The 13,030-nt window shown below is 38.1% G+C and overlaps 1 protein-coding gene across 28 annotated transcripts in view; it reads right to left on the reverse strand.

The window, feature by feature from the left end:
- rimbp2b (RIMS binding protein 2b) overlaps window positions 1-13,030 on the reverse strand; it is a 268,387-nt gene that overhangs the window by 244,717 nt on the left and 10,640 nt on the right. For all 28 annotated transcript variants that reach the window (XR_012384726.1, XR_012384727.1, XR_002459411.3 and 25 more), the window contains exon 2: window positions 9,305-9,436. Coding sequence is in view for 25 of the 28 variants with exons in the window: in XM_009304219.5 (XP_009302494.1) it covers window positions 9,305-9,436 (132 nt within the window). In the remaining 3 variants the exon portion in view is untranslated. The remainder of the gene's footprint in view (window positions 1-9,304; window positions 9,437-13,030) is intronic.

Raw genomic sequence — 13,030 nt, forward strand, 5'->3', positions numbered from 1 at the left:
CTCGTGCATCTGCATTTTCAGCATCATCTTCCAGGTGAGCATCACCCATCCGCCCTGGAGGGCCATGACTGGAGCTGACAAGGTCAAATAAGGTGTTTTTGAATCCTCTTTCTCTCTCTCTCTCTCTCTCTCTCTTTCTCTCTCTCTCCTATTCTCCCTCCCCCATCACTGGCCTTATTTATGTAAACATCATTTTATGAAATTGAGATAAAATCACAATTGTCAAACAGCTTTCAGAATATTTCTGTTCAGACATTAATTATCATTCATGTCCTTAATAATGGCATGGATATTTTCTAAATATGCGTTGGTTAGGGTTGACACCACACGATTTTCCATCACACGATTATTGTGTGCATTCACATCACCAATATACCGCAATGTGTATACTTTAAAAATTAAATAAAAATAAGGCTTTGTTCATTCATTCATTCATTCATTCATTCATTCATTCATTCATTCATTCCAAAGAGCCAACCAAAAAGCAATAATTAGGCTACACTTAAAGTAGTGTACATACAGTATATGTCAGTATTAGAAAATATAAAAATATAAGATAGGCGACTTAGGTTACGCAGTGGCGCAGTAGGTAGCGCTGTCACCTCACAGCAAGAAGGTTGCTGGTTCGAGCCTTGGCTGAGTCAGTTGGCATTTCTGTGTGGAGTTTGCATGTTCACCCTGCGTTCGCGTGTTTCCTCCGGCTGCTCCGGTTTCCCCCACAGTCCAAAGACATGCGGAACAGCTGATTCAGCTGAAGTATCAATAAGTATTCTTCAACTGTTCATAGTATTGTCTGTAATAGCTATATACTAGTATTGACCATAATTTTGATTTGTAAAAAAACAAGTATTGTACTGTCGAAGTCTTGATAATAACCATCATATCCAACAATTAGTAGTAGAGATAATATGACACACAAAAATGTCCAGTGCCAGGTCATTATGTAGAGATAAATTGTCACATGTAATTTGTGAGTGATGAGGAATTTTTGCACCCATAGAAAACTCTAGATTTCCACAGACTGTTTACATGTGTGGTTTATTTATAAAGTAATTTCGAGAGGATCCCGTGCTTTTAATTGAACACAGCTGGTACTGCATCAGCTCCATATATTTGCACCAATCAAATGAATCCTGATACACAATAAATTACCAGCGCTTTCTTCTGCAGTCATCTTCCTCTTTAAGAATCCCCCCTTCCACCCCTACTCCTCCCTTTCTCCGAGACGTTTGCATGTTTTCCTTGTATTTCGCATGGGTTTTCTCCGGGTTCTCTTGTTTCCTCCCACCATCCAAAGACATACACCATAAGTAAATTGACTACTTCAAAATAGCATCCTTTGGCAATTCTTAGTCAGATATATCTCAGCAGTTCACAAGTAGGGAAGTTCTCGAGACATACCTGAGCTTAAACTCTCCTTTCGCCTTGTAAACAGGGGGAGCCCCGGGCTCAAGGATATTCTGAGCTCAGGACTCTCTCCTGGGACAGCAAGCCAAACACACTTTTTTATCAATCATCAGCTAAGTGTGAACTCTTGAAGTACTAATGTGAGTGTGTGCATGTGCGTGTTTTTTAAAAATGATTTATTTCTTAAATTATTGAGCATTGTGCAAATATCTGTTGGTGACAGATGAAACGTGAAGAGAATAAACACATGATTGGAACAGCTGGTTTCTCCAGGTTTTTCAAACCATCTAATGTATTTTATGAGATAAATATTTTCAATGCAGTGCTATAATCATCATAAATTTTATTAAATGCAATAAAACTATAATTTACCTCTCAAACACAAGCGTGACGTTTAATTCTGCCTTTTTAGCTGATATCATTTTAGTCTCCTTTGTGCTGTGACTTTACTCACATACAAGGGCATCAGCAGTAGTGACTGAACACAGTACATGTGATTTGGGTTGCATTTTTAGTCCAAAAAATTGCTTACAGTTATAGATAATATTACATTTTAAATTATTACATTTTATTTTGAAAAATGGTATCGATTGATTGATTGATTGATTGTTGATTGATTGTTGATTGATTGAACCAACATTTTTGTCTCATTCATGCATTTATGGTACTATGGAAAGGTTATTCATATTAGAATATTATTGCACATATAAAAAACATCACATATACAGAATGCATGTCATCTGGAAATGCATTTATTACCTGATACCTGTACACCAGATGAACATTGCTCATCAGTGGCCGATAACTCAGCAGATCTGCACATAATGAGCTTTAACAAATATCCGCGGTTTGACTGCAAAAAATGGATTTGTTAATGTGGATCCCTTGTGATAAAGCCAGTGAATCTCTCTCTCTCTCTCTCTCTCTCTCTCTCTCTCTCTCTCTCTCTCTCGCTCTCTCTTTCTCTCTAGTTCTCTCTCATGCTCACTCACTCCTTCTACCAGTGAGAGAGTCTGACCAATCGTTTATCTCCCACTGTGCAGTGGCAGGACCATTCCCTTCAGCCCCGGCCAATCAGAAATCAGCAAGGCAAGAGCAGTAGGGTATTAAAGAGGATTATTTGGACGGTTCAGGGTTTCCCCAGACTTGGCACTGAAACAATAAGACAAGACTGCCCTCTGTGCCACTTACCAGTACTGCACACCTACTCAGATGCCATCTGAAAGCAGTGCATAAGCACAACAGCATGTCCAGCAGAAATGATGATACTCCAGAAAGCAGTACCATTAAAACCCTTCAAACGAGATGGAAAAACAAGCTTGTTTGGAAACTCATTGGACTGCAACCTGGCAACCGTGGCAATAATTAAGTGGGTTGTCATTCTCCACTTTCTGTCCCTGTCTTCCTCAATCTCTCCCAAAAGAGCCCTCTGCTGTCTCATGGGATATCTAGCATTGCATAACCACAGCCAAATATGGCAACACTCCAAGATATAAACCTGCACCGATTCCTGTGTCTAAAAGGCACATCTAAGTCCCCGAGTACATCGCAGGACTCATTAACATCTCTAAAACACTCCAGCCAAGTAAATGTTATTTGCCCTCAGAATAAGTGAGCAATTTCCATCCTCTTCAGATCTGAAGCTGAAAACGTGTCTGTTCATAAGTACTGTGGGTTAAACTGAAGGATCGATTTCATCTTTGTTAAACAAGAGACTGGAGTCAGCTGAATGGCTGATATAAAAACCCACCGGTGTGTGCAGTTTGATCTTTTGAACAAGAATAACACATCCGTCTCATAGGGACAGGCTGGAAAAGTAAAATGTAAGCATAAAATGGCAAAGTTAATTATGGTGGTTTGGGAAAGCCAACATATTCTTGTACTACAAAACTGACCCAGAAAATTCACAAAATTCACATTGACTTAACATTGGACCTAACTTTGCGACCTCATAACTTTACACCAGACTGACATACAGACCTAAGTTTTGGCTCATTTAATTCAGACTACCAATCTGCCAATCACTGAAGATCTTTCAACTTACTAGCCACTCCCTAGCAACCATTTACAGCATCCTAGCAACGGTCCTATAGTCTTCCATTATAAAAAGAAAATGCCATTGAATTCATAGTAACATACTAGCAACATGTTAATTCATACAATAGACTGATTTACCTGGCTATATATCTTATCAGCGAAGAGAAAATGACACAAATTTATAATTTCACCACCTTCCAAGTGACCTAAAGGTCTGTTCTGAATGAATGGTGAAAATAAAAAGGGATTTCGGAGCTCATCTTCAGCTAAGTTAAGGTAAATGGCTCTTGTTAGCTAGCGTTTTCTTTCCCAAACACATGTTTTAAATATCATTTATCAAACTCAAGTTAATGAACTGATTCTTTCACTATATTAGAACTGTCATGATACTGAATTTCGGTGCTGAAATTAAAAAAACTCCATTTCTCTATTTAAGGCACTGTTGATGGCGTTCTTAAACAGCGCTGATATGCCATTGTTTTCACGCGCTTAACAGAAATTACTGTGATTGGCCGAGAAGGTCATCAGTTGTTCACCCACCACTGTTTTCCGAGCACACAAACGAGCGATCCGCTTGATGACTAGACTGATCTTCATGGCTGCTTCATGCTCCAGTGTCCATGTATCTGTGTTTGCAGTGGGTGAAGAGCGGTAAACTGATGAGCACTGATGAATACCATGGCAAACCAGCTGTGTTTATGAACGCACCCAGCGGTGTTTATAAACACAACCAGCAGTGTTTATGAACACACCCAGTGGTGTTTATTAACACACCCAGCAGTGTTTATGAACGCACCCAGTGGTGTTTATTAACACACCCAGCAGTGTTTATGAACACACCCAGTGGTGTTTATTAACACACCCAGCAGTGTTTATGAACGCACCCAGTGGTGTTTATTAACACACCCAGCAGTGTTTATGAACACACCCAGCAGTGTTTATGAACACACCCAGCAGTGTTTATGAACACACCCAGCAGTGTTTATGAACGCACTCAGCGGTGCTTGGATCTTAGTGGGAAATGTATGTTTTTATAACTTAAGTACCGGGACAACAGATTACAGACAGCCGTGTGATATAAGCGTATAAACATACTAGCAACATGCTAATTCATACTATAAACATACTAGCAACATGCTAATTCATACTAAATTAATGCTAACAACATGCTAATTCAAACTAGAACCATGATAATTTATTATAGCAACTGCTTAGCAAATACTCAGAAAACCTCAGCAACCACCTATCAACACCTTTGCAACCGCCTAGCAACATCTTAGCAGCCACCTAGCAACACCTTAGCAGCCACCTAACAATCACTAAGAACACCCTAGCAACCACCTAGCAACACCCTTACAACAACCTAAAACACCTTAGCAACCACCCAGAACAAACAACTCAGAACACCCTAGCAACACCTTTGCAATGACGTAGAACATCTTAGCAACCCCCTAGCAACACCTTAGTAACCACCTATCAATGCCTTAGCAACCACTCAGAACATCCTAGCAACACGTTAGCAATGACCTAGAACATTTTAGCCACTGCTTAGCAACACCATAGCAACCATCTAGCAACACCTTAGCACCTGCCTAGCATCCACTCAGAACACCCTAGCATCACCTTAGCAACGACCTAGAACACCTTAGCAACCCCCTAGTAACACCTTAGCAGCCACCTAGCAATATCTGTGATACTGTGTCATGGTGTGATGCTGTCATATGGTGTGACGCTGTCATATGGTGTGACGCTGCCATATAGTGTGATGCTGTGTCATGGTGTGATGCTGTCATACGGTGTGACGCTGTCATATGGTGTGATGCTGCCATATGGTGTGATGCTGTCACTGTCAATTATGCTGTAAAATATATGTGACAGAAGTTCACTCAATAGTGAAAATTCTTTCTGTCATTAATTTCTAACACTCCTGTCATCACAACCAGAACACACATTTATATATTTTATCACATGAAAAAGCAATTAAATTGAGAAATTAAAGCAGCGGTCCAGAGATCAGGTCAGGTCAGGTGCGCCCCTATATAGCCTTTAAAGCACACACACGGCGGCGAAGGCGCACTCAACTCACACAAGAGAAAACTGGACTAGTGGACGGCATGAAGGTCCAGACACCTTATTCATTGCATGTTTTGGTTAACTAATTCTTTGAATAAAACTCTCGTGAGCCCTAAAGGGAAAAAAACGCAAAAGAAATTTGACTGTTAAATTATTAATGTATTATTAGCAATGACCTACTACAACTCCTTAGTAACCACACAGAACACTCTAGCAAGCATTCAGAACATCCTAGCAACACCTTAGCAACTAATCAGCTGTCAAACTAGAAACATGCCAACCTACACGTAGTTATGACTGTTTTAGACTTGTTTAAAACTACTTCGGTTGTTTAAATTTTAAATCTACTTCAAACTTTCAGATGAGGCTTCCTCAAGAACTTTACTTTTCTAGTATTAATAGATATACTTTTTATGTTGGTTTTGAGTGAATTGTGAAAGGGCAAACCATTTTTTTTCTTTATCAAACTACTTGCATAAAATGATTAAGACTAAAATCAATTCATAGAATTATATTAGACAAACACAAACACTTGTCTGTGAAAAACTTGAACAGCAACAGTTGCTATCGTTCAATAATATTTTAAGTCCAAAGCCAAGTACTAACTTAAATCATAAAAATGTATGGATGCTTATAGAAAAGTTATGGACCTAGAGAAAACTAAACTGCTGAAAACATGCATAAAAGTCATCAAGTGACTTTAGAAAGTTGTCAAAGATTTTCTGTGAAAGAACAGATGGAGAATGGGGTAAAGGAGGGGTAAAGAAGAGTAAAAGAGGAAGTGAGCATTTGCTCCGGATGGAGGAATAAGCCAAGTCCTCAGAAAACCAATCCATGATCAGGACACACAGGCTAATCCAATAATACTTACAGCTTTGTGGGTAAACCAAAACACTTTACAACATATATATGTTTTTAAAAGAGTTATTTCTGGTTGTCGAATCTGATTGGCTTATAGCCGTGCAATATTCTACTTGTTTCAGCACTTAACTCAGCTTCTTCACCAATGTGTATCACTCCGCCCTCAGCGAGTGTCAAGCACAAAACTAAACACACTATGATTTGACAAATGCTGTGGCTGTTGGACAATATAAGGTCAATTTAAGACATTTTTAAGGTGAGAATATAGTTGTTTAGATTTCTAAGGAGTTTATTTTTAAGGATAATGCCTATTTAAAATTGTTTCTATGATTTTGGCGATGGAACTTCCAGTTTTGCTTCTAAAGTCATTCATTGACCCACTGGAATCATATGGATTACTTTATTGATGGATGAATTTGCTTTTCAAAAATTGGGCACTATTCACTGCCATACCTGGGAGGAGCAAATGTGTTCCATTTGCTCCATTTGCTTCAGATCCAAATGTGTTGTTCATGACTAGAAAATAAGTAAAGAATAGGACAATTTCCAAACCGCTTTTCATTTCATACAGTAAAGACTATAAATATTTTAGTTTTACAGTGATTTGACAAACCACCTGTTGAAAACAAACTCTTTTATCCCTCTGACACTTGACCCGACACTTGCACCAGACTCTTTGATATGGTACAGTACTTTCAGACCAGACATGGATTAAGAATCAAGCGCTAGTGATTTACATGTTAAGTCAATGCAAAAACGAAAACCTCCTGCCGACATGGGACAACAGCTCATCAAACTGGGACCTGCTCTGTCGGAAGTACCACTGAAAGCAGCCATCATCCAGGAGCAGCATCTGTAGGAGTTGATGAACTCACAGAGCTAGGTGCACCTCGTGGGGACCCAGCCATTGTGTTGAATGAATTTACACTATTTATCAGCCTTCCTAAACCACATGAAGCACATCTACTCTTTCAATAAAATCCATGTTTGCTATTTAGCAATGAAACTGTTACCAGGCAGACAGACGACCCTCCCACTTCTGTTGTGAAGTGAATCTCATGCATGGATTAAGCAAGTTTGATGTGCAAATGAAGCAAGTAAACTCATGCAAAAATAGCTATTTTCTCTCACAAGCCGCGTCTAGAGTGAACGCCCCATTACAATCACTGTATATCTCTATAAAAAAAAATAATAATAAAAATAGAAAAACTCCCCTCTCCTAACGGTACCACTTAATACTCTGAACACAAATAGTTGCTTTATATAACTAGCTCTTCTTGTGTGCATTGCCTCTTTTTGTTGAATAGTTAAATGCCTCCTCAATTGTAAGTGGCTTTGGATAAAGGCGTCTGCTAACGGGGACTGAGGGCTCTATTTTGACGATTTGGGTGCTAAGTCTAAAGCGCAGGACGCAAAAGCATTAAGGGCGTGTCCGAATCCACTTTTGCAATTTTAAGGACGAAAAAATACGCTCTGCACCGCAGCATGGTCTAACAGGGTTGAGCCTATTCTCTTAATGAGTTATAGGTGTGTTTTGAGAAAGAGTCACTTGCGTCGCATCATAGAGTATTTGCCATTTACATGACGGACTTTTTAAATGGTAAAACTGAACACTTTACTAGCAGGAAAACAACTGCAGCGAGGGGATAAAGAATGAGCCTCCTCCAATCAGCCTTTACTTTCTCTTTCTTTATTTCGTGGATGAGGAAATGTGTTGTACGCACAGATATTAGCCAAAATAGTTAATTTCATTTATTAAGCGCAAAGATTTGTTTCAAAACTATTTCTAAATTCAGTCCTGATTTCCAGCAAACAAATAAATTAACAATAATAACGACGTGTGTTATTATTAACATACAAGTTAATAATAAGTTAATAAAGTTATTTCTAAACATACATGCTATGCCACATACGGTCCAAAACCTGACAGCTGGGCAAATCTAAGCTTGTTTAAAAAAAATAATTAGAAATATGTATATAATAAATAATACGACTAATAATAATAACATTATACAAAAGCAAGTTGTCATGAATAAACGAAAAAAAAAAAAACCTCCGGGGTGAAGAAGGCATGGAGGTTTTTGGTTTTTGTATGTAGACAATAATAATTTGTCGACACCAGTGGATTAATGGTTAGTGAGTCGACACATGCACTCCGGTGCTCATGGCAACCCGAGTTCGATTTCCACCTCGCCGGTCCTATGCCGATCCTTCCCCTCTCTCTGCTCCCCATGCTTTCCTGTCAATTCTCTACTGTCCTATCAAATAAAAATGAAACCCCCCCCCAAAAAATGATAAAAAATAAGAAAATATTAATTTTAAAATATTTACTTTTTTATTTGTAAAGATATTTGTATATTGCTGTACATCCTGTGTGTTTTAAGCAATGTGTAAGCAAGGCGAATAACTACACGCTCTGCGCTGGACTTTAGACCTGCTTTCAATCTATTTTAATTCCTCAAAATAGCAACGCGCCAACAATGCACCTTAACACACCTCTTTTCTAAACCGAAACACCCATGAGTCCACAAAGTGGTGCAAATGGATCTGCTATTTAAACAAGGAAAACAAAAAAATTTAGGTTGCGTTGATCTGAAAATAGCAACATGTCTGGGCAAACAGGTCTTGCGCCTTATTGCACTGGGTGTATAATAGGGCCCTAAATGTAAATGTACTGTTAAACACACATACTGTAAATTATAGTACACTTAGCATATTTGACATTGTACTATAAATAACATACTGTAAAATAGCTATTCAAATAACAATATCATTATTATAAATAAACATTTTAGCTTTACTACTCCCCTCTATACAGACACACATACACATATATAAAAGGCCAAATACTAGTTCACACAAAATCTACAAACACATGCAGCATACAACATGTTTGTGGTGCAGTTTCATTCAGCTCGGCTCTCACCTTATCTTTGCTCCTGCTTGGTCCATTGGTTCTGTTGGAGATGATTGACAGCTGTTTCTGGACCCACTGTAACTCCCTTTGGGACTGTTTTTGTACTGCCACCTCACACTGCCTTTCAACCCCCATCATCTCCTAAAGGGCAGAGAGAGCAAATGTCATTCACACGTACAGGCTGATAGTTTAACTACAAAATAACTACTAATGACAGAAATAATCATCTGTTTTAAGAGATCTACAAGACATGTTCCACAGTAATATCTAGATTGGACACAGCCTGCGGATACTAAAGCATAGTACATTTTTTTACAATATACAACAATAGTTAAAAGGGGTCGCCTACTACGATATCATATTTTAAACTTTAGTTGATGTGTGATGTAGCTGTGTGAACATAAACAACATCTCAGAATGTAATACGCTCAAAGTTCAATGCAAAGAGAGACATCGGCTTTTATAGAGGTAGCTTAGCACAGTCTACAGCAAACAAAGTTTGGGGACTACAAAAAAATACACCCGGGCTAGTGAGATCACAAACACTGCAGGTTACGTGTATACACCACACGCATACACCGCCCGCAGCGAAGGGCCGTGACCAGATGCATTGTAATGTTATAGCAGAGAAAGCTAAAGTGCCGTCTAAACGCTGTTATTTCCATCTGTTTCTGTATTTGGACTTCTACAGCAGGAATATACAATTGGCGGCCTCTGAGCCGAACCCAGCACCCGAGGCAATTTGTTCCGTCCCTCCAAATAGTGTGAGCAAGACATAAAAAATAAATTTAGATCAGTCCAAAAACGGCCGCTATAGTTATAAAGTGACATGCGTCTGTTCAATACAGCACGAGTTGCACCATACGTGAGTGGCGCGGGCAGGGAAAACATTCAAGATAGGGCAAGATGGCGGCGCGTACACATCGCGAGGCCCGCCGTCTCTCCAGCACTGCATTTCGTTGCATTGTACTTGTACATGTGTAATGACAATTAAGTTGAATCTAATCTAATCTAAGTGGTACATTTGGATGTTCCCTTTTTACTGCGCTTTAATTCGTCACAGTTAATAATCGTAAAGGCTTCTTTAAGCTGCATTTCTGTTGCACGAAATGAACGAAAATGCTGCAGTTAAACAAAGTTATGCCAAGTTGCCAACTGTGCGCTAGTTTATAGTTTCAATTATGTACACTGAGGCTAATACGCATGCACACCAGTTTAACTAGCAGCAGCCGTTCCCATATCATGTCTTTTCCGCTAGCAAGTTTGTTATTTCTAATGAAAGAATTTAGACAATATGTGCGCACAAGTGGAGCAATGTGCTTGTGTCTTTCCGGGCGCACGCAGCAAATAACATTTGTTACAACAAAACAAAACATATGTTAGACGAATTATTATTAATATGATTATGTATGTATGAACGCAGATGGCAACAACAATTAATCTAAATAGCTATGTACTTACCCAATATAAAGCTTACATTTACATTAGACGTGATAACTGTGAAACCATGATTATTCTTCTGACTATTTAATCGTACAAAGAAAATCCATAATCGTTCATCCATAATTGTTATGCAGTTCAAAACATATCATATGAATGTGTCTGAATGTAGAAGAAGCCTACTTTTGTTGTGCTCTGAAATACATTTGAAAAAAAATAAATAGTCTATTGTACAATGCAGTGATGTTATGTCATTTCAAAATACAATATATTAACATTTTAATGTAGAAAAAGCCAACGTGGGTGTCTTAAGGAAAAATACAGCATATGGGCTCTTATATGTAGTTGTGTTATCACTCATATAGCAAGTCATATCTCTCCGGCCCTTTGTTTGGGATACTTTTTATGAACCGGCCCCCATAACAAACTAGTTAAATAGCCCTGTTCTAAAGGAAATGACACAAAGAGAGAAGTGCTTACAGTTTATTTTTGTTAAAATTAATCTACTACATGAACAGTTTCTAGCGTTAACGGTTTGTTGTAGCAAGCATGGCATCGTTAACAATTTAACTACAAATTCATATTTATGCATTAAACTCCTGTAAACACCCACAATCTTCACCAGCGCTGCAGTGTCTCTCTATGCAGCCGATTTTCCTGCATTAAACATCTCAAATAACAAACTCGCAAAAGATATGTGAACGTATCGTATTAGTTACACATGCTTATAACCTGATTATATATGAAAGACACTTGTCAGATTATATCTTAGAGATCAGGTATAGGTTTAGCTTTGTGCTCTTCATTTTTTGTCTAATTTGGTCTCACACTGACACGGCTGTTACACTGACTGACAGTATTTATACAGCTAAAGCACAGCACGTGCTAGTGACTGGACATGACACTTCCTGGTGTCATGGAGCCTATTCGCAAATCACAGCACATTATGCTAGCTGACCAATCAGAGCCTCTTGAGGGCAAGCTTTTGGATAAACTGGTGCTGCGTCGCAATTCGCATACCTATACTGCGCCCTAAAAGAATGTACTTTATAGTAAGGGAAAAACATATACTTTTGAGTGTGTAACAGAAGAGTATGCAAGCTTTGGGATGTACTACTTCCTCGTTAACAGATCGTTTTGTTGCTTTTTTATGAGCCCTGTCAATCATCCACATTTCTGTCATGAATTTCCTACCTTATTGGAGATGCAGCAGTAGGATAATCTGCCATTCCCGAGTCTTTCAAGCAGAGAAATCTCCTCAGGTCTTTGGATAATTATGCATTCGGACTTTATAATGTCCAAACACGTCTTTATATAAGTTCAGTATTGTTGTTGCAGCATAAATATAACACCAAAAGCGTGATTTAAATATTTTCCAGTGGGCTAGATGTTAATGAACAATTATAAAACATCTTAACCGAAGCCTCTGTACTTGACGGTTGGTCTCGCGCATACATCATGTATCTTGTCGTTTATTTACACTTTTACGCGCAATGTATTGTGGGCAATATCAGCGAGTAGAGTATGGATGCTTCTACTCTTAAAATTTATAAATAATAAACCATCCGGGAATTTTTGGCTTGCCATGGGCCGGTATAAGATTATGACAGTACGATAACCTTGGATAAAAATATCATGGTTTCACGGTATTGTGATTACTGCTCTAAAATAAATTCTTTTCAAATATCTATATATAAAAAACTAAAACCTTTTTTTCCCTATATATATTTTATTTTTTGAAAGAAAAATTATAATATTTTGGAGCAGTAAACCTGTCAGGCTGAATAATTCAAATGAATCATTGACTTTACTATTTTCAAAAACACAGATTTCTTAAAACTACTTAAGAAACTTAAAACGGCTTCTTTGTATATTTTTTTTTCTGCTTGAGATACTGTTGTCCTAAAAAAAAGTTTTAAATCGTAAGTAAAAAAATCGTACACATACCATAGGAATGGTATAGCAGAAAATTTTGGCGGATTTAAAACCGTGACTTTTCCAAACCGCAGTATACCTTGAACACTGTTATCACCCTATGTCTATCTTTGGCATACTCTTTTTAACATACTACGATTTGGGACATATAAATTCTATTTTTAAATACTATTTAGGATGGATAGTATGCGAATTGTGATGCAGCATGAGAAATATTGCTTTGCACCCCATAAACACAGCCAAGCCTTACAAATACACTCTGAACCAACTTTGTAATATTTTTGTATTGCATTGAGGGTTGATGTAGGGGTAGCTGTAAATAAAATACAATTTAATGAGTAATTTAATAAATAATATAAA

The sequence above is a fragment of the Danio rerio genome, chromosome 8 (genome assembly GCF_049306965.1).
Source record: "Danio rerio strain Tuebingen ecotype United States chromosome 8, GRCz12tu, whole genome shotgun sequence".
In the NCBI taxonomy this organism is placed as follows: Eukaryota; Metazoa; Chordata; class Actinopteri; order Cypriniformes; family Danionidae; genus Danio; species Danio rerio.